The 25,095-nt window shown below is 53.4% G+C and overlaps 1 protein-coding gene across 1 annotated transcript in view; it reads left to right on the top strand.

Annotated features, from left to right (window-relative positions):
* Positions 1–25,095, top strand: part of LOC140732477 (flap endonuclease 1-like) — a 45,504-nt gene that overhangs the window by 5,638 nt on the left and 14,771 nt on the right. The window contains exon 4 of the mRNA XM_073055188.1: positions 1,187–1,331. Coding sequence (XP_072911289.1) covers positions 1,187–1,331 — 145 coding nt within the window. The remainder of the gene's footprint in view (positions 1–1,186; positions 1,332–25,095) is intronic.

Raw genomic sequence — 25,095 nt, 5'->3', positions numbered from 1 at the left:
TGTCCTTTCATCACCCCACATCTCACCCAGTCCCCCCACCGTTCCCCTCGCTCCAAACCAGAGATATGAGGTCCCCTGCCCTTTCATCAGCCCACATCTCACCCAGTCCCCCCACCGTTCCCCTCGCTCCAAACCAGAGATATGAGGTCCCCTGTCCTTTCATCAGCCCACATCTCACCCAGTCCCCCCACCGTTGCCCTCGCTCCAAACCAGAGATATGAGGTCCCCTGTCCTTTCATCAGCCCACATCTCACCCAGTCCCCCCACCGTTGCCCTCGCTCCAAACCAGAGATATGAGGTCCCCTGTCCTTTCATCACCCCACATCTCACCCAGTCCCCCCACCGTTCCCCTCGCTCCAAACCAGAGATATGAGGTCCCCTGTCCTTTCATCAGCCCACATCTCACCCAGTCCCCCCACCGTTCCCCTCGCTCCAAACCAGAGATATGAGGTCCCCTGTCCTTTCATCAGCCCACATCTCACCCAGTCCCCCCACCGTTGCCCTCGCTCCAAACCAGAGATGTGAGGTCCCCTGTCCTTTCATCACCCCACATCTCACCCAGTCCCCCCACCGTTCCCCTCGCTCCAAACCAGAGATATGAGGTCCCCTGTCCTTTCATCACCCCACATCTCACCCAGTCCCCCCACCGTTCCCCTCGCTCCAAACCAGAGATATGAGGTCCCCTGTCCTTTCATCAGCCCACATCTCACCCAGTCCCCCCACCGTTGCCCTCGCTCCAAACCAGAGATATGAGGTCCCCTGTCCTTTCATCACCCCACATCTCACCCAGTCCCCCCACCGTTCCCCTCGCTCCAAACCAGAGATATGAGGTCCCCTGTCCTTTCATCACCCCACATCTCACCCAGTCCCCCCACCGTTCCCCTCGCTCCAAACCAGAGATATGAGGTCCCCTGTCCTTTCATCACCCCACATCTCACCCAGTCCCCCCACCGTTCCCCTCGCTCCAAACCAGAGATATGAGGTCCCCTGTCCTTTCATCACCCCACATCTCACCCAGTCCCCCCCACCGTTCCCCTCGCTCCAAACCAGAGATATGAGGTCCCCTGCCCTTTCATCAGCCCACATCTCACCCAGTCCCCCCACCGTTGCCCTCGCTCCAAACCAGAGATATGAGGTCCCCTGTCCTTTCATCACCCCACATCTCACCCACCGCTGCCATTCCCAGGGAGAAGCGAGTTCGGGATCGAATCAGGAGACTACGGGAATCTCTCCGGGACGTGGAGCGTCGGAGCCGGATGTTCACGGCCGAGAAGCAGCAGCGGCTGGATGAGTTCTATCGCAAAGTGAGGGGACTCCGCTACTGCAGACAGGTGGGGTGTGGAGTACGGGTGGGTTGTGGAGTAAGGGGGGGCGTGGAGTACGGGGGGGCGTGGTGTACGGGGGGGCGTGGAGTACGGGTGGGTTGTGGAGTACGGGTGGGGTGTGGAGTACGGGTGGGGTGTGGTGTACGGGGTGGGGTGTGGAGTACGGGGTGGGGTGTGGAGTACGGGGGGGCGTGGAGTACGGGGGGGCGTGGAGTACGGGTGGGGTGTGGTGTACGGGGTGGGGTGTGGAGTACGGGTGGGGTGTGGAGTACGGGTGGGGTGTGGTGTACGGGGTGGGGTGTGGAGTACGGGTGGGGTGTGGAGTACGGGTGGGGTGTGGAGTACGGGGTGGGGTGTGGGTACGGGTGGGGGTTACAGACAGGTGGGGTGTGGAGTACGGGGGTGTGTGGGTACGGGTGGGGGTTACAGACAGGTGGGGTGTGGAGTACGGGGGGGTGTGGAGTACGGGTGGGGTGTGGAGTACGGGTGGGGTGTGGAGTACGGGTGGGTGTGGAGTACGGGGGGGGTGTGGAGTACGGGTGGGTGTGGAGTACGGGTGAGGGTTACAGACAGGTGGGGAGTGGAGTACGGGTGGGGTGTGGAGTACGGGGGGGGTGTGGAGTACGGGTGGGGTGTGGAGTACAGGTGGGGTGTGGAGTACGGGGGGGTGTGGAGTACGGGTGGGGGTTACAGACAGGTGGGGTGTGGAGTACGGGGGGGTGTGGAGTACGGGTGGGGTGTGGAGTACGGGTGGGGGTTACAGACAGGTGGGGTGTGGAGTACGGGGGGGTGTGGAGTACGGGTGGGGTGTGGAGTACGGGTGCGGTGTGGAGTACGGGTGGGGAGTGGAGTACGGGTGGGGAGTGGAGTACGGGTGGGTGTGGAGTACGGGGGGGTGTGGAGTACGGGTGGGTGTGGAGTACGGGGGGGTGTGGAGTACGGGGGGTGTGGAGTACGGGGTGGGGTGTGGAGTACGGGTGGGTGTGGAGTACGGTGGGGTGTGGAGTACGGGGGGTGTGGAGTACGGGGTGGGGTGTGGAGTACGGGGTGGGTGTGGAGTACGGGGGGGTGGAGTACGGTGGGGGTGTGGAGTACGGTGGGGTGTGGAGTACGGGTGGGTGTGGAGTACGGGGGGGTGTGGAGTACGGGGGGTGTGGAGTACGGGGTGGGGTGTGGAGTACGGGGTGGGTGTGGAGTACGGTGGGGTGTGGAGTACGGTGGGGGTGTGGAGTACGGTGGGGTGTGGAGTACGGGTGGGGAGTGGAGTACGGGTGGGGTGTGGAGTACGGGGGGGGTGTGGAGTACGGGTGGGGTGTGGAGTACGGGTGGGGTGTGGAGTACGGGGGGGGTGTGGAGTACGGTGGGGTGTGGAGTACGGGGGGTGGAGTACGGGTGGGGGTTACAGACAGGTGGGGTGTGGAGTACGGGTGGGGGTTACAGACAGGTGGGGTGTGGGGTACGGGTGGGGTGTGGAGTACTGGTGGGGTGTGGAGTACGGGTGGGTGTGGAGTACGGGTGGGGTGTGGAGTACGGGTGGGGGTTACAGACAGGTGGGGTGTGGAGTACGGGTGGGTGTGGAGTACGGGGTGGGGTGTGGGGTACGGGTGGGGTGTGGAGTACGGGGTGGGTGTGGGGTACGGGTGGGGTGTGGAGTACGGGTGGGGTGTGGAGTACGGGGTGGGTGTGGAGTACGGGGGGGTGTGGAGTACGGGGTGGGTGTGGAGTACGGGGGGGGTGTGGAGTACAGGGGTGGGTGTAGAATACGGGTGGGGTGTGGAGTACGGGGTGGTGTGGAGTACGGGGTGGGGTGTGGAGTACGGGTGGGTGTGGAGTACGGGTGGGGTGTGGAGTACGGGTGGGGTGTGGAGTACGGGTGGGTGTGGAGTACGGGGGGGTGTGGAGTACGGTGGGGTGTGGAGTACGGGGTGGGGTGTGGAGTACGGGTGGGGGTTACAGACAGGTGGGGTGTGGAGTACGGGTGGGGTGTGGAGTACGGGTGGGTGTGGAGTACGGGTGGGGTGTGGTGTACGGGGTGGGGTGTGGAGTACGGGTGGGTGTGGAGTACGGGTGGGGTGTGGAGTACGGGTGGGGTGTGGAGTACGGGGTGGGGTGTGGAGTACGGGGGGGTGTGGAGTACGGGTGGGGTGTGGAGTACGGGTGGGGTGTGGAGTACGGGGTGGGTGTGGAGTACGGGGGGGTGTGGAGTACGGGGTGGGTGTGGAGTACGGGGGGGGTGTGGAGTACAGGGGTGGGTGTAGAATACGGGTGGGGTGTGGAGTACGGGTGGGTGTGGAGTACGGGTGGGGTGTGGAGTACGGGTGGGGTGTGGAGTACGGGGTGGGGTGTGGAGTACGGGGTGGGGTGTGGAGTACGGGTGGGGTGTGGAGTACGGGTGGGGTGTGGAGTACGGGTGGTTGTTACAGACAGGTGGGGTGTGGAGTACGGGTGGGGTGTGGAGTACGGGTGGGTGTGGAGTACGGGTGGGGTGTGGAGTACGGGTGGGTGTGGAGTACGGGGTGGGGTGTGGAGTACGGGTGGGGTGTGGAGTACGGGTGGGTGTGGAGTACGGGTGGGTGTGGTGTACGGGTGGGGTGTGGAGTACGGGGGGGTGTGGAGTACGGGTGGGTGTGGAGTACGGGTGGGTGTGGAGTACGGGTGGGGTGTGGAGTACGGGGGGGTGTGGAGTACGGGTGGGTGTGGAGTACGGGTGGGTGTGGAGTACGGGTGGGTGTGGAGTACGGGTGGGGTGTGGAGTACGGGGTGGGTGTGGAGTACGGGGTGGGGTGTGGAGTACGGGTGGGGTGTGGAGTACGGGTGGGTGTGGAGTACGGGTGGGGTGTGGAGTACGGGGGGGTGTGGAGTACGGGTGGGTGTGGAGTACGGGTGGGGTGTGGAGTACGGGTGGGGTGTGGAGTACGGGGGGGTGTGGAGTACGGGTGGGGTGTGGAGTACGGGTGGGTGTGGAGTACGGGGTGGGGTGTGGAGTACGGGTGGGGTGTGGAGTACGGGTGGGTGTGGAGTACGGGTGGGTGTGGAGTACGGGTGGGGTGTGGAGTACGGGGGGGTGTGGAGTACGGGTGGGGGTTACAGACAGGTGGGGTGTGGAGTACGGGGGGGTGTGGAGTACGGGGGGGTGTGGAGTACGGGTGGGGTGTGGAGTACGGGTGGGGTGTGGAGTACGGGTGGGTGTGGAGTACGGGTGGGTGTGGAGTACGGGTGGGGTGTGGAGTACGGGTGGGTGTGGAGTACGGGTGGGGTGTGGAGTACGGGTGGGGTGTGGAGTACGGGTGGGTGTGGAGTACGGGTGGGTTGTGGAGTACGGGTGGGGTGAGGGGTACGGGTGGGGTGTGGGGTACGGGTGGGGTGTGGGGTACGGGTGGGTGTGGGGTACGGGTGGGTGTGGGGTACGGTGGGGTGTGGGGTACGGTGGGGTGTGGGGTACGGGTGGGTGTGGGGTACGGGGGTGTGGGGTACGGGGGGTGGGGGGTACGGGTGGGTGTGGGGTACGGGGGGTGTGGGGTACGGGTGGGTGTGGGGTACGGGTGGGTGTGGGGTACGGGTGGGGTGTGGGGTACGGGGGTGGGGGTACGGGGTGGGTGTGGGGTACGGGTGGGGTGTGGGGTACGGGTGGGGTGTGGAGTACGGGTGGGGTGTGGAGTACGGGTGGGTGTGGGGTACGGTGGGGTGTGGGGTACGGTGGGGTGTGGGGTACGGGTGGGGTGTGGGGTACGGGTGGGTGTGGGGTACGGGGGGTGTGGGGTACGGGGGGTGGGGGGTATGGGGTGGGTGTGGGGTACGGGTGGGTGTGGGGTACGGGGGGTGTGGGGTACGGGTGGGTGTGGGGTACGGGTGGGGTGTGGGGTACGGGGGGTGGGGGGTACGGGGTGGGTGTGGGGTACGGGTGGGGTGTGGGGTACGGGTGGGTGTGGGGTACGGGTGGGTGTGGAGTACGGGGGGTGTGTGGGTACGGGTGGGGGTTACAGACGGGTGGGTGTGGAGTACGGGGGGGTGTGGAGTACGGGTGGGTGTGGAGTACGGTGGGGTGTGGAGTACGGGTGGGGGTTACAGACAGGTGGGGTGTGGAGTACGAGTGGGTGTGGAGTACGGTGGGGTGTGGAGTACGGGTGGGTTGTGGAGTACGGGTGGGTGTGGAGTACGGGGTGGGGTGTGGAGTACGGGGGGTGTGGAGTTCGGTGGGGTGTGGAGTACGGGGGGGGGTTACAGACGGGTGGGTGTGGAGTACGGGGGGGCGTGGAGTACGGGGGGGCGTGGAGTTCGGTGGGGCGTGGAGTACGGGTGGGGCGTGGAGTACGGGGTGGGGCGTGGAGTACGGGGTGGGGCGTGGAGTACGGGTGGGGCGTGGAGTACGGGGTGGGGCGTGGAGTACGGGTTGGGTTGTAGAGTACGGGTGGGGGTTACAGACGGGTGGGTGTGGAGTACGGGGGGCGTGGAGTACGGGGGGGCGTGGAGTACGGGGGGGTGTGGAGTACGGGTGGGGGTTACAGACGGGTGGGTGTGGAGTACGGGTGGGGTGTGGAGTACGGGGGGGCGTGGAGTACGGGGGGGGCGTGGAGTACGGGTGGGTGTGGAGTACGGGTTGGGTTGTAGAGTACCGTGGGTGCAGAGTAGAGAGGGAGAAGGGAATGGGGGGGCTATTGCTGCAGACACATGGGGAGGTGGTGGTAGAGTATGGGGGAGGGGGAAAGGAGCAGGGAGCCACTACCTGGGACAACTGAGGGGGTTGCTGGGAGGGAACCTTCACAATCGAGTTCCAGTTTAATTATCATCCAACCACACCTGAACCTTCCCAACAGAGACGGCCTTCCTCTGGGAATCATTTTACCAACAACTCCGCACAAATATCGATGTAATTATTTAGAGCAGAACCGGTCTGCCTGGCCCTTCACAGCAGCCCACCCATTTGCCCATATCCTCATCGCAGGACCAATTAATCTACTGACCCGTACAGCTTTGGGCCGTGGCGGGACACCAGAGTACCCGGGGGAAACCCACGCGGTCCACAGGGAAAATGCAGAGTCTCCTTGCAGAACGGCCCGACTGCACTCACCGCTGTAGCAACCAAGCAGACGTGGTTTCCGTTTCGAAAAAGCATACACTGTATCGCCCGGAACTGAGTGGCACAACGAGATGGTAGGAGAGTCGGGGAGGGTGGTAGGGAACCTCTGACTAGAGGGTGGTAGGGAAGGAGGTAACAAGGATCACCCCACTCCAAGGGTGGAGAGTTGTAGGGTGGGGTACTCTCCCCGTTCTGGGTGTGAAGGGAGGGAGCTCTGGCTGCTCAGGCACCTCTGCAGCACTGATGTCTCCCCTTTGATCTGTCGCCCCCTGACAATTTTCCCCTCCTGTCTCCCCTTCACCCCTCCTTCCTGCACGTCTCCCTCTGCCACACTTCCTGCCTTTGCCTCTTCACTACTACCCCTCACCATCCCAATCTCTCCCCTCCCTCCACCTCTGGCCCCAATCCTCCATCCCTCTCCCTCCACTTCCTCCTCCATACAGGGAGATCAGCCCCACTTCCAGCTCTCTACCAAGAGACGTCGCACTGCCCAACGCAACCTCTCCCATCTCCCACTTCGCCGACGGCTTGTCCCCCCTCCTCGGAATGCCACTCCACAAGATCCCCTCCCTCAGATGTCTCCCCCCAACCCCCCTTTCCCCACAGAGCCCCTGCCGCTAGCCTGACCCACCAGCCCCTAACTACCCCCTTCCAACCCTCTTCCTTCCTCTTGCTCCCCCATCCTTAAGAGAAAGCCCATGTCCCAACCTCTTCCTCCCTCCTCCCCCTCACCTTCCCCTTGCTCCCTCTTGCTCTCCCTCCCCTCCCTCTCTTACCTCTTGTCCTACACATCCCTCTCCCCACTGTACCCCCCCTCTGTCCCCCAACAGCACGGGGTCCCAGGACACTGTCCCCTGCCCCCGAAGTGGTCTTTTTCATCGGCTCTGCCTCCACGTGGTCCAGCGTCACCCTCGACGACGGGAAACCAGAAGTTACCTCTATCAGCTTCCTGAGAAGAACCTTATCTGCTGCAGGAGTCCCAGACGAGGAGACAAGCCCTCGTCCGAGATTTTATCCCTCCTACTGTCCCACCAAGCAAGGTCCCAGTGGGAGTAGCCAAGGGGTCTACGGAGCAGTAGGCCTGTGGGAGATGTGCAGGAGAACACTGGGCCCTTACGGGTTTGAGGGCGGAGAGAGCTGAGTGTGTGGGCTGTGCCCCGAGGGGCTTCACTCGCCTGAGGCCAGTATAATTCACTGCACAATCCTGCAGCTACCGCACAGCCTGAGACAAAATCAAGGCCCATTGAGAACTCACGGCAGACTGAGCAGCGTCCGGGGATAGCTGAGACAAGAAGGGTGTCCCAGCTGGAGAGTCGAACCAACCACAACGTCAAAGGTTACAAGATCGGGGAGTGGAGAAAAAAATCAGCCATGATTCAATGTCGGAGCACCCCAGTGAGCCAAATGGTCTAATTCCGCTCCTGTTTTATGGTCTGACAGTCTGAGTTGGGAATTAAATCTGTAATTGGTTGGTTCGATCTCGAGGGAACTTCTCTCTCATGGGATTACCTTCTTTAAATTAATTTATTTAACAAAAGCTCTTAAATTAAAATGTGATCTTCCCTGTGCAGCACACACCCCTTCTCCCTTCTCCCAGGGTCCCTGGTCCCAGAATGTCTTCCTCAGAGTTGTCCGATACTGCACGCTCCCTCCACAGGGACGTCTGAGCACGGGTGCGTGCTGGTCGGCTCAGACTGAACCTCTGACCCTGTGCTCCTTGCACCCGTTAATGGCTCCCGTGCCCATTACCCAGGAGATACACCCCATCGCCTCTGCACTGCATAACCGAAGATCAGGAGGGTGATATGAAACTCAATGAGCAGCCCCTTTAGATACAGGAACGGAGGCTGCTCAGGTTCCTGCCCAGGTCCCTGGTGTATCGGAGGAGGATGCTGCACAGTGATCTGAAGTTGTAACTTGGTACATCTTCTCACATCACAATTAAACCATTTAAACAAAAACTGAAAGATTGCAAATGCTGGAATCTGAAACCACACACACGATGCTGGGGAACTCAATGGGTTGACAAGTCTCAGATCACCATGGCACAGAAACAGGCCCATGTAGTCCGTGCCAGGCCACTAATCTGCCGAGCGCGTTTGACCTGTACCCAGACCGCAGCTCTCCAACCCAAGTACCTATCCAAATTTCTCTTAGACATCAAGCTGGCATGCATGATTTCCACTGGTAGCCCATTCCACACTCAACACTGAGAGGACCTCAGTGAAGAAATCTCCCCTCTTGTTCCCCATAAACTTTTCACCTGTCACCCTTAACCCATGACTTCTAGCTCTACTCTCAGTGGGAAAAGCCTGCTGGCATTTACCCTGTCTATACCCCTCATAATTTTGGATATGTCTACCAAAACCCCCTTCAGTCTTCTGCATTCCAGGGGTAGGTCATGACCTATTCAATCTTTCCCTACATCTCAGGTCTTCAAGTCCAGCAACATCCTTGTAAATTTCTCTGTAAGTGAGAGAGAGGCATCGGGGGTGGGGGGGGGGGTCGAGACCCTGCGACAGAACAGAACAAAGTGAGCGAGGGGAGGGGAGGGGAAGTCTCTGTTACAGTCCAGACAAGCAAAGGAAATCTGCCTGCCTCACTGTCCTTGAGAAAGACGTGATTGAACAGGAAAGAGTGAGGAGATTTACAGGGATGTTAAACATGAGACACAGTTCTTTAGGTTGTCATGGCCGGGAGGAGCGGGGGTAGTGGGGATGGGCTCTCACTGCCTATGAAATGCTCCCAATGGTGTGTCTCAAACAGTCACTGACAACCAAGTCCAGCTCCTGAGCTTCTTGTGTGGCTTAGCTACTAAACTCAATGGAACCATTTCTACGGACAGGAGAAGGGGCAAAGGCAGGTTACTGGTACCTTAAAACCAGTTGCTTCAGGCAGATGGGGCTCATCGGCCATGGTTAGCAGCTCATCCAGGAGTAGGAAATCTCTGATCTCCAACCTTGCAGCTATATCCAGTCATGGGGAAGGTTTTGGGAGTAAACCCTGAGGAAAATTATCCTTGCAAGCAGAACAAATGCTACAGCTGCCCCTACACTGTCTCCCTCACAACAGCCAGGGCTCTAAACAGTTCTTCCAGGTGAGACGACACTTCACCTGTGAGTCTGTTGGGGTCACGTACTGTTTTGGTGCTCCTATGTGGCTTCTTGTTTATCGGTGAGACCCAACGTAGATTGGGAGACCACTTCACCGAGCACCTGCCAGAGAAAGCAGGATCTCCCAGTGGCCACCAATTTTAATTCCACGTCCCATTCCCATTCCAATATGTCCATCCATGGCCTCCTCTACTGTTGTGATGAGGCCACACTCGGGTTGGAGGAACAATACCATATATTCCAGTTGGGTAGCCTCCAACCTGATGGCATGAACATCAATTTCTCAAACTTCCAGTAATGCCCCCAACCCCACCCCCTTCTCCATTTCCATCCCCTTTTACTGGTACAGACCTACGTCGCCAGACATGAATGCCACAGATCTAGCCTTCAGCAGACGATGTACCTCCTGGTCCATCCACAGCTTTTTGTTTGGGCCCCATATCTTAGAAAGGATGTGTTGTCATTGGAGAGAGTCCAGAGGAGGTTCACGAGGATGATTCCGGGAGTGAAGGGGTTAACATATGCGGAGCATTTGGAAGCTCTGGGCTTGTACTCACTGGAATTTAGAAGAATGCTGGGGGGGGATCTCATTGAAACTTGCCGTAGGGTAGATGTGTAGAGGATATTTCCTGTGATGATGGTACCCAGAAATAGAGGGCACAGCCTCCAAATTGAGAGGCCACCTTTTAGAACAGGAGGAATTTTTTTAGCCAGAGAGTAGTGAATCTGTGGAATGGTCTGCCACAGACTGCAGTGGAGGCCAAGTCCATGGGGATATTTAAGGCAGAAGTTTCCTGATCGGTCAGGACATCAAAGGATATGCCAGTAAGACAGGTGTATGGGGTTGGGTGGGATCTGGAATCAGCCATGATGGAATAGAGGAGCAGACTCGATGGGCCGAATGGCACCTATGTCCTAAGGGATGGAAGACCCTGTGTGTGGCGATTTCTTTGGCAAGAGGTCCCTGCTGGGTCTCCAGCAATGGAAATGCCCTTCCCCTCCACCTTCCTGGCCACCACAGTGGCTAAGGTGCCCAGTACCTCGGTCAGGGGCTCAGTACAGTCACAGAACACTACTTCAGGCCATCTAGTCCTTGCTGAACTGTTATTCTGCCTAGTCCCACCGACCCATAGCCCATTGATACCCCTCCCATCTGTATACTTAACCAAACTTCTCTTAAATGTTGAAATCGAACCTGCATCCAGCACTTCCACTGACATTCAATAATCTCATCACCCACCAAGTCCACCTGAAATATTTCACCTTTCACCCTTAATCCATGACCTCTGATACTTGTTTCACTCGACCTCAGTGGAAAAAGCCTGCTTGCCTTTACCCTATCTACACCTCATAATTTTGTGTACAGTGCTAGCACTGTCTTTTTGCCGCTAACGGGGGTACATGAACAGTTGAAGAGCAGTGGTGAGAGACCGACCATTGGTGACTGAGTTAGCAATCTTGTCATGCGAGGCCCCTTGGGTAAGAGTGACCATAATATGGTGGAATTCTTCATTAAGATGGAGAGTGACATAGTTAATTCAGAAACAAAGGTTCTGAACTTAAAGAAGGGTAACTTTGAAGGTATGAGACGTGAATTAGCTAAGTTAGACTGGCAAATGATACTTAAAGGGTTGATGGTGGATATGCAATGGCAAGCATTTAAAGATCGCATGGATGAACTACAACAAGTGTTCATCCCAGTTTGGCAAAAGAATAAACCAGGGAAGGTAGTGCACCCATGGCTGACAAGGGAAATTAAGGATAATATCAATTCCAAGGAAGAAACATACAAATTAGCAAAAAAAAGCGGCACACCTGAGGACTGGGAGAAATTCAGAGACCAGCAGAGGAGGACAAAGGGCTTAATTAGGAAAGGGAAAAAAGATTATGAGAGAAAGCTGGCAGGGAACATAAAAACTGACTGTAAAAGCTTCTATAGAAATGTGAAAAGAAAAAGATTGGTTAAGACAAATCTAGGTCCCTTACAGTCAGAAACAGGTGAATTGATCATAGGGAACAAAGACATGGCAGACCAATTGAATAACTACTTTGGTTCTGTCTTCACTATGGAGGACATAAATAATCTTCCGGAAATAGTAGGGGACCGAGGGTCTAGTGAGATAGAGGAACTGAGGGAAATACATGTTAGTAGGAAAGTAGTGTTAGGTAAATTGAAGGGATTAAAAACAGATAAATCCCCAGGGCCAGATGGTCTGCATCCCAGAGTGCTTAAGGAAGTAGCCCAAGAAATAGTGGATGCATTAGTGATAATTTTTCAAAACTCCTTAGATTCTGGATTAGTTCCTGAGGATTGGAGGGTGGCTAATGTAACCCCACTTTTTAAAAAAGGAGGGAGAGAGAAACCGGGGAATTATAGACCGGTTAGCCTGACATCGGTGGTGGGGAAAATGCTAGAGTCGGTTATCAAAGATGTGATAACAGCACATTTGGGAAGAGGTGAAATCATTGGACAAAGTCAGCATGGATTTGTGAAAGGAAAATCATGTCTGACGAATCTTATAGAATTTTTTGAGGATGTAACTAGTAGAGTGGATAGGGGAGAGCCAGTGGATGTGGTATATTTAGATTTTCAAAAGGCTTTTGACAAGGTCCCACACACGAGATTAGTGTGCAAACTTAAAGCACACGGTATTGGGGGTATGGTATTGATGTGGATAGAGAATTGATTGGTAGACAGGAAGCAAAGAGTGGGAGTAAACAGGACCTTTTCAGAATGGCAGGCAGTGACTAGTGGGGTACCGCAAGGCTCAGTGCTGGGACCTCAGTTGTTTACAATATATATTAATGATTTAGACAAGGGAATTAAATGCAGCGTCTCCAAGTTTGCGGATGACAGGCGGTGAAAAAGGCAGATGGTATGTTGGCATTCATAGCAAAAGGATTTGAGTACAGGAGCAGGGAGGTTCTATTGCAGTTGTACAAGGCCTTGGTGAGACCGCACCTAGAGTGTTGTGTGCAGTTTTGGTCCCCTAATCTGAGGAAAGACATTCTTGCCATAGAGGGAGTACAAAGAAGGTTCACCAGATTGATTCCTGGGATGGCAGGACTTTCATATGAAGAAAGACTGGATCGACTAGGCTTATACTCACTGGAATTTAGAAGATTGAGGGGGGAATCTTATTGAAACATATAAAATTCTAAAGGGATTGGACAGGCTAGATGCAGGAAGATTGTTTCCAATGTTGGGGGAGTCCAGAACGAGGGGTCACAGTTTAAGGATAAAGGGGAAGCCTTTTAGGACCAAGATGAGGAAAAACTTCTTCACACAGAGAGTGGTGAATCTGTGGAATTCTCTGCCACAGGAAACAGTTGAGGCCAGTTCATTGGCTTTATTTAAGAGGGAGTTAGATATGGCCCTTGTGGCTAAAGGGATCGGGGGTATGGAGAGAAAGCAGGTACAGGGTTCTGAGTTGGATGATCAGCCATGATCATACTGAATGGCAGTGCAGGCTCGAGGGGCCGAATGGCCTACTCCTGCACCTATTTTCTGTGTTTCTATGACTGTCCAGCGAACCCTCAGACCACCATGTAATCACAGAACCGAGAGCAAAGGAGCTGGACGATGGGCGGGAAGGGTTAAGTCCAGCAAAGAGCCATACTGCATCGCAGCACAGAAATGGAATCCTAGCTTAATCAGAGGACAGCTTACAATGACCAATTAACCTACCTACCGATCAGTAGGTTCATTAACCTACCGGAATGTCTTTGCTCTGTGGGAGGAAACTCTTACAGTTCACGGAGAGAAAGTTCAAACTTAACGTTCTTCACAGGAAAGACTTTCTGACAGGATGCCGGAATTGAACTCAGAACTCTGATGCCCTGATACGCTACTGTGGTGCCCCAATCAGGTGAGAGAGGACGGTGTGTCGTGCTGTGGCTATGGTATCATCGGTAGACCAGTTCCGTCGGTAGGCGAATTGCTGCAGATGTAGTCTTTAACCAGCCTCTCAAAGCATTTGCTCATAACTCAGGTAGTGCGACAGGACGCCAGTCGTTCAGGCAGGCTACATTGGTTTTCTTAGGTACAGGGACAATGATGGACGATTTGAAACAGGAGGACACTGCAGACTGGGAGAGGGAGAGATTAAAAATGTCCGTAAACACACCAGGCAGCTGTTCTGCACACTGATCTATATCTTGCTGTATTCTTCGCCAGTCTTTACGCTGTTCGCAACTCCACCAAGCTTGGTATCATCCGCAAACTTACTAACCAGACATCTATATTTTAAAAGGTAACTGAGGGGAAACTTTTTCACGCAGACGGTGGTGAGTATGTGGAACGAGTTGCTAGAGGAAGTGGTTGAAGACCTTGGCTCGGTGTATGGAATGGTGGGGTTTATGGGCTGACACAGGGAACTGGGACTAAGTGGGTGGGCACTGTGGTCGGGGCGGACTGGCTCTGGAGTCTGTATTCATGCTGTTTTTCTTGATAACCAAGTCCACAGGGCCTGATGTGATATACCCAAGTTATTGAGAGATGTAAAAGAAGAGATTGCCTGGGGTGTGTCCGATATATTTGTGTTCTCGCTCGCCACAGGCGAGACCCCTTAGGACTTGTAAGTAGCAGTGTTGTTATGAATTATTCAAGGATCTAGGAATGATCGCAGAAACTGTAGACGAGTGAGTCTCCAATCAGTAGTAGGGAAGTTACTTGAGAGAATTATTTGAGGCTTTCCGTTGGTCAGAGTTGACCATGGATGTGGCGTTCCAGCTGAGTGCCGGCCAGTGGGACGAGGTGAGTGTAAGCGTCGGCACGGACTAGAAGGGCCGAGATGGCCTGTTTCCGTGCTGTAATTGTTATATAGTTATATCTATGTGATACTATATGGAGAGCAAGCTGTTACCCACGTAGCAGGTTCACGCTCTCCACACAGCTGATGAGGAACGGCAGACACTGATACAGTTTGGCTCCAGCAGCGTCACAGGAGTTGCCAGTCAGCGTTGAACTCAATGTAGGACTGCCTTAGGGAATCCAGCTCGGGATTTTCCCTCGGGGTCTACTCTCAAAACCTTCCCCATGAGTGGGTACAGCTGCGAGGTAGAGGAGATTTGAGATCAGAGTTCTCCTTCTCCTAGATGAGCTGCTATCTACCTGTGTAATCCCTGTTTGACCCGTCTCCTGACAGTAGAAATGGTTCCATCGGACTTAGTAGCTGAGCCACACGTGAAGGCCAAGAGCTGGACTTGGTTGTCAGAGGCTATTTGAGACGCACGCCATTGGGAGCATTTAATGGTGGGTAGAGGGAGCTCATCCCACCCCACCACATATAACAACCTTTGGCGAATTATTAGGAATAGGATTTATGAAAATGAGGTAAACCATGGTCTATTTAGAGATAGTCAGCATAGATCTGTGTATCTTACGAATTTGATTTGAGCTTTACGAGGAGGTGATGAAGGTGGAGCTATGAATGTTTCACAAAACATTTGATAAACTCCCTCAGAAAATTAAGATGCAGGGTTCCATGGGGAATTGGCCATTTGGATTTAGAACTGGTTTGCCAAAGAAGACAGGGTAGTGGTTGAAGGGTCTTATCGAGCTGGAGGTCTATAATTAGTGGAGTTCCTCAGGGATCTGCGCTGGGACCCCTGCTGTTTGTGATGTATATAAATGGCCTGGATGAAGATATAGATGGGGGGGGGGGGGGGGGGGGGGGTTAGTAAGCTCGTGGACATGACAACGATTGGTGGTGATGTGGATGGTGTCGAAGATTGGCAAAGAATACAGACCAATATTGATCAGTTCCAGATGGTTGGCTGTTGTATCCAGTGATGACAGGAAACCTGTGTGGGAGAGTTTTTAAAGAGGAAAAGCCGTTGTGCTGGGGGAGTTCCGCTCTCTTGAGCTTGAAAGCCCAGGTCCAGTGGTGTGAGTAGTCGTCACAAACTGGGGTCTTCCTTGGTCGCAATGGATGACTGTGACGTCTTCTGAGCCCAGTCATGCCCTTCGTTCTCCCAGAGCTTCGGAGAGCTGCCTTCCTGGCCGTTGGATCTCATCCACCCAAGCTGCCAGATTTGACTTTGCGTACTGGGACTGGAATGCCCCAATCTCACCAGGGTATGAGGCTCGCCAGCTACCTCCACCTGTCAAAGCAGCGTACTGAGGTGTGGACACTGTTGGATGCAAACAGCTACTGGGAGCCACAGGGGAGAGCTGCCCCAGAATGGACATGACAAACCCCTTCCTCAGAGGTGCTACCCCTCTCTAGATGCCGCCTGCACCCCTCAGTTGTGAGTGTGGGCATAGAAATGACAGATGGAGTGTAACTGGCCAAATGTGAGCTGTTAGACTGTGGGAGAACAAATGTCAGGACCTTCCGTACAGATGGATCCTGGGGTCCAAGTCCATACACAGGTTTAAAGGGTGATGAAGGAGACATATGGCATGTTTGCCTTTATTACTCGAGGCATTGAGCTCAGGGAATTATGTCGGACCTTCATAAAACTAGCCGGGCTTGTTGCAGAATTAGCTCGTGGGCCGGCTCGGCGAGAAGGCCACCTTTCACAAACGGTATACGTAAAAGGTCAGTACGACCAAGCAGGACGCCATTATGTTCTGATTCATGAAACCTCAGTTGGAGCAAATACCCATACACAATTGTCAGTCAGCAATAAATAACAGATCGTACACCACATGAAATTATAAAGAAAGTATATTTACAAATTTCAACTTTATCAAACAGTTAATGGCAAAGAGGAAAGAAAAATAAATGAAAGGGCCCATTACAGTTACCCAGTCCGACGTGCACGTAAAGTGGAGCCCATCCTGGAGTTGTGTTTACTCACATGCTGGACCCACGGTCTGTGAGAAAACACACCACATTCCCAACTCTGCTCGAAATCCATCTCCAACAAGCAGCCTCTCTCTCACGAGTATTGGCCCTTCCTCCTTGGAGCCACTCATCTGCATAAAACACCACATGCAACAGGGACACGCCTTCCCGTGGCATCTTCCATCCTGTCCGCTCCCAGCTCCTGCCAAAAGATATGTCTGTCACAAATCACTCTCCACCCCTCCCTCTCTAGAACTTTCTCCCAATTCCGCCATTCTGATTGACTGACACAACTTTCCTAAGTTGAACAGTCGGGCTTCTTTAGCCAAATCCAAAACATTCTGCCAACCGGTCACTCTGCTTTTGCAGAAAACTGCTGAAATGAAATAGCTACAGCATTGGAGTAGACATCACAGCCAAGGCTGGATTTGCAGTATTGCATACCACTCTGGTCACCCGGTTATAGGAAGGACAGTGTGGAGGGAGTTGTGTTCTGTGTCTGACCAGGGGTAGTGGGCAACCCAGGAACTGGCCCATTGGGTCCATGCAGGTCAGGTCAGACAGCATTGGAAACCTGGGACAGTCTTGGGGGAATGGGCAGGTATCATGGAATGGAGACACAGAGGGAGAGGGAGATTCCCTGGCTGTCATTTGACAGAAGCAAGTTGGGCAAGGGCTAGAGAGGGTGAAGCAGACAGAACTCAGGAAGGGAGGCTGAGAGAGGGGCAGAACGTTTCCCTCCCTGCTGTGTCAGACATGACACTGTCTCTCTGAGACACCAGCAGTGGCAGAGAGAAAAGAAAGAGCACTGGGTCATGACCAAAGGACTGTGAAACGTAATGACAGAGAACAGTGCAGTGCAGTGGGTGCTGCTCTCTGCTGGGTCGCGCCCCTCTCTCCCAGCTTCACTCTGTAATCAGGCTAATTCCAGACTAGGCACACTGTCATTTGGAGACCAGGAGCTTTGAACTCCTGTAGAGAAGCAGCCAAGCGGGACCTGGTGATTACATGAAGACATCTCTATACTCAGCCCTTCTGGGTGGTTGGCAGAGTCGAGGGAGACAGAAGGCAGCCTCGGGGAGAGAGGAGTTCAGACTTCGTAACGGCCCATCACACAGTCTCGGTGTCAGACAGAGTGAAACTCCCTCCACACCGTCCCATCACACACTCCCGGGGTCAGACACAGAGTGAAACTCCCTCCACACCGTCCCATCACACACACCCAGGGTCAGACACAGAGTGAATCTCCCTCCACTCTGTCCCATCGCACACTCCCGGGGTCAGACACAGAGTGAAGCTCCCTCCACACCGTCCCATCACACACTCCTGGGGTCAGACACAGAGTGAAACTCCCTCCACACAGTCCCATCACACACTCCCATGGTCAGACACAGAGTGAAACTCCCTCCACACCGTCCCATCACACACTCCCAGGGTCAGACACAGAGTGAAACTCCCTCCACACCGTCCCATCACACACTCCCAGGGTCAGACACAGAGTGAATCTCCCTCCACACTGTCCCATCGCACACTCCCATGGTCAGACACAGAGTGAAACTCCCTCCACACCGTCCCATTACACACTCCCGGGATCAGACAGAGTGAAACTCCCTCCACACCGTCCCATCACACACTTCCGGGGTCAGACACAGAGTGAAACTCCCTCCACACTGTCCCATCACACACTCCCATGGTCAGACACAGAGTGAAACTCCCTCCACACCGTCCCATCACACACTCCTGAGGTCAGACAGAGTGAAACTCCCTCCACACCGTCCCATCACACACTCCCGGGTTCAGACACAGAGTGAAGCTCCCTCCACACTGTCCCATCACACACTCCCATGGTCAGACAGAGAGTGAAACTCCCTCCACACCGTCCCGTCACACGCTCCCGGGGTCAGACACAGAGTGAAACTCCCTCCACACAGTCCCATCACACACTCCCATGGTCAGACACAGAGTGAAACTCCCTCCACACCGTCCCATCACACAATCCTGGGGTCAGACACAGAGTGAAACTCCCTCCACACCGTCCCATCACACACTCCCGGGGTCAGACACAGAGTGAAACTCCATCCACACCGTCCCGTCACACACTCCCATGGTCAGACACAGAGTGAAACTCCCTCCACACCGTCCCATCACACACTCCCATGGTCAGACACAGAGTGAAACTCCATCCGCACCATCCCATCACACACTCCTGGGGTCAGACACAGAGTGAAGCTCCCTCCACACCGTCCCATCACACACTCCCGGGGTCAGACACAGAGTGAAACTCCCTCCACACCGTCCCATCACACACTCCCATGGTCAGACACAGAGTGAAACTCCATCTGCACCGTCCCATCACACATTCCCGAGGTCAGACACAGAGTGAAACTCCCTCCACACCGTCCCATCACACACTCCCAGGGTCAGAAACAGAGTGAATCTCCCTCCACACTGTCCCATCGCACACTCCCGGGGTCAGACACAGAGTGAAGCTCCCTCCATACCGTCCTATCGCACACTCCCGGGGTCAGACACAGAGTGAAACTCCCTCCGTACCGTCCCATCACACACTCCCAGGGTCAGACACAGAGTGAAACTCCATCCGCACCGTCCCTTCACACACTCCCAGGGTCAGACACAGAGTGAATCTCCCTCCACACCGTCCCATCGCACACTCCCATGGTCAGACACAGAGTGAAACTCCCTCCACACCGTCCCATCACACACTCCCGGGGTCAGACAGAGTGAAACTCCCTCCACACCGTCCCATCACACACTCCCGGGGTCAGACACAGAGTGAAACTCCCTCCACACCGTCCCATCACACACTCCCATGGTCAGACACAGAGTGAAACTCCATCCGCACCGTCCCATCACACACTCCCATGGTCAGACACAGAGTGAATCTCCCTCCACACCGTCCCATCACACACTCCCGGGGTCAGAAACAGAGTGAATCTCCCTCCACACCGTCCCATCGCACACTCCCGGGGTCAGACACAGAGTGAATCTCCCTCCACACCGTCCCATCGCACACTCTCGGGTTCAGACACAGAGTGAATCTCCCTCCACTCTGTCCCATCGCACACTCCCGGGGTCAGACACAGAGTGAAACTCCCTCCACACTGTCCCATCACACACTCCCGGGGTCAGACACAGAGTGAAACTCCCTCCACACCGTCCCATCACACACTCCCGGGGTCAGACACAGAGTGAAGCTCCCTCCACACTGTCCCATCACACACTCCCGGGGTCAGACACAGAGTGAAACTCCCTCCATACCGTCCTATCGCACACTCCCGGGGTCAGACACAGAGTGAAGCTCCCTCCACACTGTCCCATCACACACTCCCGGGGTCAGACACAGAGTGAAGCTCCCTCCGCACCATCCCATCACACACTCCCAGGGTCAGACACAGAGTGAATCTCCCTCCACACCGTCCCATCACACACTCCCGGGGTCAGACACAGAGTGAATCTCCCTCCACTCTGTCCCATCGCACACTCCCGGGGTCAGACACAGAGTGAAGCTCCCTCCACACCGTCCCATCACACACTCCTGGGGTCAGACACAGAGTGAAGCTCCCTCCATACCGTCCTATCGCACACTCCCGGGGTCAGACACAGAGTGAAGCTCCCTCCACACTGTCCCATCACACACTCCCGGGGTCAGACACAGAGTGAAACTCCATCTGCACCGTCCCATCACACACTCCCAGGGTCAGACACAGTGAATCTCCCTCCACACCGTCCCATCACACACTCCCGGGGTCAGACACAGAGTGAATCTCCCTCCACACCGTCCCATCACACACTCCCAGGGTCAGACACAGAGTGAAACTCCATCCGCACTGTCCCACCACACACTCCCAGGGTCAGTCCAGTACATCACGAGTAAAGACCTCCAACCATTGAGTACATCGACATGTAAAGCAGCATCGATCATCAAAGATCCCCACCTCCCAGGCCATGCTCTCTTCATGCTGCTGCCATCAGGTAGAAGGTACAAATGCCTCAGGACTCACACCACCAGGTTCAAGAACAGTTACTACCCCTCAACCATCAGGCTCATGAACAAAGGGGATAACTCCACTCACTTGCCCAACCAATGAGACGTTCCCACAACCAATGATCTCACTCTTTATCTCATTACTTATTGCTATTTTTTAAATTTGCATTTGCACAATTTGTTGTCTTCTACACTCTGGTTGATCTTTCATTGATCCTGTTATAGTTACTATTCTATAGATTTGCTGAGTATTCCCACAGGAAAATGAATCTCAGGGTTGTAAATGGTAACGTATGTACTCTGATAATAAAATTTACTTTGAACTTTTGAAGATGTCCTCAGCTGAGGCTGGTGCTCATGGTGCAGCTGGCAGAGTTTACAATCCATTGGAGTCTTCAAACAAGTTGATGAATGCACTCCACAGTACATCTGTACAAATTTACAAGAGTGTTTGATGATAATCCAAATGTCCTGAAACCCCTGATGAAATCTAGCTACTGTCATGCCTCTTTGTAATTGCATCAGTATATTGGGTCCAGGATAGATCTTCAAAGATGTTGACACTCAGGAACTTGAAATTGCTCATCCTTTCCACTTCTGAAGCCTCAATGATGACTGGTAGATGTTCTGCCATTATCCTTCCTGAACTCCACAATCAATTCCTTTGTCTTACTGATGTTGTGTGCAAGGTGGTGGTTGTGACACCACTCAACCAGCTGATCCGTCTCCCTCCTGTACGCCCCCTTGTCACCACCTGAGATTCTACTGACAACAGTTGTGTCATTGCTGAATATGTAGACGTTTGATCTCTGCCTAGCTCAAGTGGATCAAATAAATCATTCCATTTGCAGATCGCAACTGGATCCTTCTGATTGTTTCCAGCCAATTTAGGAGTCCATTCCCCTGAGCTCAAGGAGAATCGGAGATGGAAGTCTCTCTGAGAGAAGAAATTCTTCCTCATCTCCATCTGAAGCCAATGATAAACAAGGAAGATGCTGGAAATCCAGAGTAACACACACACAAAATGTTGGATGAACTTAGCAGGTCAGGCAGCATCTATGGAGAGGAATGAAGAGTTGAAATGTTGGGCCGATTCTCTTCATCAGGATTTGCTGAGCCTGATTTTAAGAGTATCCATGAGTTGTAGTTCTCCCCAGTGGGGAGATGCCCTCTCAGGTTCTCATAGTGAGACTATCTCTTCCAGACCCACTCTGACCAGCTTCTCCTTGTTCACCAACTCTTCGTCTTGGGATGGTATGAATCTTATCACATTGTTTCCAATGAAAGTAAGCCCCTCCTGAAACCGGAGACCCCAAGTGTCCACAAACATCCAGCTGTGGGCTCACCAGCACCTTTGGAGATTGCATCAAAACTGCATATTCTTATATTACACAAAACTTCACACCAACCAGGGGAGAGAGTGGGGCAGGGAATTTGCATCATGGGACTCCATGGTAGTGTAGTGGTTAGCACAAAGCTGGAGACACCAGGGGTCAGAGTTCAATTCCATAGCTGTTTTGAAGAATTTCTTATGTCCTTCCTGTGTGTACGTGGATTTCCTCTAAATGTTCTGGCGTCTTCCCCCTTCCCAAAGATGTACTGGTTAGTAGCTCATTGTAAGTCATCCTGTGATTAAGCTAGAGTAAAATTGGTAGATTGCTGGGCGATGCAGCTTGATAGGCTGGAAGGCAGCGGAAGGAATGAAAATAAAAAGTAATAAAAATTTAACTTGGACAAGTGTGCAGTATGGTATCCTGGGAAAGTGAGTCAGGGCAAGGATTTGCAAATCAGAATCTAGTTAATTACTGACATATGACGTGAAATTTGTTGTTTTGTGGAAGTAGTTCAGGGCAAAGACATAAAAAATATGTGCAGTAAATTACTAAACAAAATAGTGCACAATAAAAGAATAGTGAGGCAATGTTGATGAGTTAAAGCTGATGACCAAGGGGAGAAGTTCCTCCTAAACTGTTCAGTGTGGGTCTTCAAGCTCCTTACCTCCTCCCTGAAGAGGAACAGCCAGGCTCTGGAGACTGCTGTAGAACAGAGTACAAGATAGCTTGATGGCTTTGTGGCCAAGTTCGTGGATGATACAAAGATAGGTGGAGGGGCAGGTAGTATTGAGGAGGCAGGGAGTCTTCAGAAGGACTTAGACAAATTAGGAAAATGGGCAAAGAAGTGGCACAGACTATTTTCTAAACAAAGTTCAAAGTACATTTATTATCAAAGGATGTAAATTATACAGCTTGAGATTTGTCTGCTTACAGGCAGCCACAAAGCAAGAACCCAATTATAAAAACAGGGTATCCCTCAATGCACAGAGAACGAGGGAAGAAACAGCAAACAAGAAAAGCAAGCATCAGCATTCCAGACAGAAGCGAGTCCATAGGCCCAGAGCCCGGAGCAGCTGGAGTAGGCCGTAGGCTCAGCCTCAGTTAATCACTCGGGCAGATTGCCGAGAAGCTCGTAGCTGCTGGAGCAGTCTCACAGCCTCTGTCTCAGTACCGAGGAGAAAGGAGTAAAACATCACGCCACGGAACCGACTCGACCGTCGCCTCTGGTTCTGACACCCTGCCTTTTCAGTCTATTTGGTCTTGTGTTTAAATTGTCAAAGGACTGGGCTGTTTCCCGCACTCAGACCGGGCTCCTCTGCAGTGATACGCACTCGACCTTTCCAAGTCGACCCAGTGCTTAGATGGATTAAACCCGAATTTGTTACAGGGCACTGCTCTATGCAGCAGCCTCCAGCCCAGAGGCATGGGCTGGAAGGGCCTGTTTCTAGCTGAATGGATGCAATGGCTTGTTGTGAGTCTGCACTGAGATAGAGATAGACCGAGAGATTGTGTGATAAGCTGGCAAATGGAGTTTGAAGTGGGGAATTGTGCGGTCACGCAACGGAAATCAAAAGGTTGATTATAATCTGAGAGAAGAGAGGCTGCAAGCGAGTGAGGTGTATTGGGAAATTTGGCAGATGGTTTAGTATTGTCAGGTGTGTAGTGCGCTGATGTACACATCACAACGGTACAAGAAGGTAAACCAATAACAGAGTGCAGAATGAAGTGTTACAGTGCAGACAGACAGTAAGGTGAAAGGGTCATAACTAGGTAGACTGGGGCTCAGCAGCCCACCTTACCATTCTGGTTCTTTTGTCTGGGGCAGGTTATGCTCCTGGTGCTTAGGGCAGCAATGAAGCTGCTCCATCTCCGTCTGTCCATGTCATCACACACAGATAAAGAAGGACTCTTCACTGTTGTTTCCATAACAATTACTTTTTGATCAGTCAGGGTTGTTAACCTCGAGCTCAACCCCTGAACCCAGAGGATCAGTGGATCACTCTTAGTCTGGCCTCTACCCTTTGACCTGTTTGGCATAGGTGACCCTACCTAGAGCCAAAGCACATCAATCCAGCCAACGTAGGTCTCCGGGTCACTAAGGCACGCAAGCCTCCAGACCCTACGACAAGGTTGTGGTCCTCTCAGAGATTGTCGTATTATGGGACCATTCAATAGTCAGATAGAAGCTGTCCTTGAGCCTGGTGGCTCGTGCCTTCAGGCTTTCGTATCTTCGTCCAGTAAGGGTGGAGAAGAGAGAATGTCTGGGATGGGTGTGGTCTTTGATTATGTTGACTGCTTTACTGAGGCAGTGAGGAACTAGAGGCATTGGTGAGCTCTCTCGGCCATGGTGGACCTGGACAAGCTATGAAGGTTCACACTAAGGAACCCTCTCAAACCCAACATCAGTGGCATTGAGGAAGACCAGAGCACGAGTACCGTTACTCCCACACCCCATCTTCCTGACGTCAATCTGTTGATATTGAGGGAGAGCTTGTTATTATTTTTAAGAGATGTTTATATAGGCATATGAATGAGAGGAAAATGGAGGGATATGGACATTGTGTAGGCAGAAGAGTTTAGCTTAGTTGTCCATTTGATTACTAACAACATTGTGGGCTTAAGGGCCTGTTCCTGTGCTGTACTAGTCTATGTACGTGACACCATGTTACGGACTTCTCACTCTCATTCCTGTATGGCCCACTACGGTGGTATAAGGCAAAGGAGCAGATGAGGCCATTCAGCCCATCAAATCTGCTTCACCATGTCATCATGGCTCATCTATTATCCCTCTCAATCCCATTCTCCTACCTTCTCCCTGCAACCTCTGATGTCCTGAGTAATCACAAACATATCAACCTCTGCTTTAAATAGACCCAATGAATTTGCCTCCACAGTCATCCAAAGTAAGGAATTCCGCAGATTCACTAAACAAGTTCCTGCTCAACCCTGTTCTAAATGGACATCCCTCTGTATCGTCTGGTCATAGACTCACCCAGAATATGAAACATCCTCTTCCACACTCACTCTATCCAGGCCTTTCAATATTCAATATAATGGTTAGTAAGTTGATGGAAAAGATCCTGAGAGGCAGGATTTATGAACATTTGAAGAGGCATAATATGATTAGGAATAGCCAGCATGGCTTTGTCAAAGGCAGGTCGTGCCTTATGAGCCTGACTGAATCTTTTGAGGATGTAACTAAACACATTGATGAGGGTAGAGCAGTAGATGTAGTGTATATGGATTTCAGCAAGGCATTTGATAAGGTACCCCATGCAAGGCTTATTGAGAAAGTAAGGAGGCATGGGATCCAAGGGGACATTGCTTTGTGGATCCAGAACTGGCTTGCCCACAGAAGACAAAGAGTGGTTGTAGATGGGTCATATTTTACATGGAGGTTGATGACCAGTGGTGTGCCTCAGGGATCTGTTCTGGGACCCCTTTTT

The sequence above is a fragment of the Hemitrygon akajei genome, chromosome 8 (genome assembly GCF_048418815.1).
Source record: "Hemitrygon akajei chromosome 8, sHemAka1.3, whole genome shotgun sequence".
Classification (NCBI taxonomy): Eukaryota; Metazoa; Chordata; class Chondrichthyes; order Myliobatiformes; family Dasyatidae; genus Hemitrygon; species Hemitrygon akajei.
The sequence above is the reverse complement of the archived record's forward strand: the minus strand, read 5'-3'. Positions and strand labels throughout refer to the sequence as shown.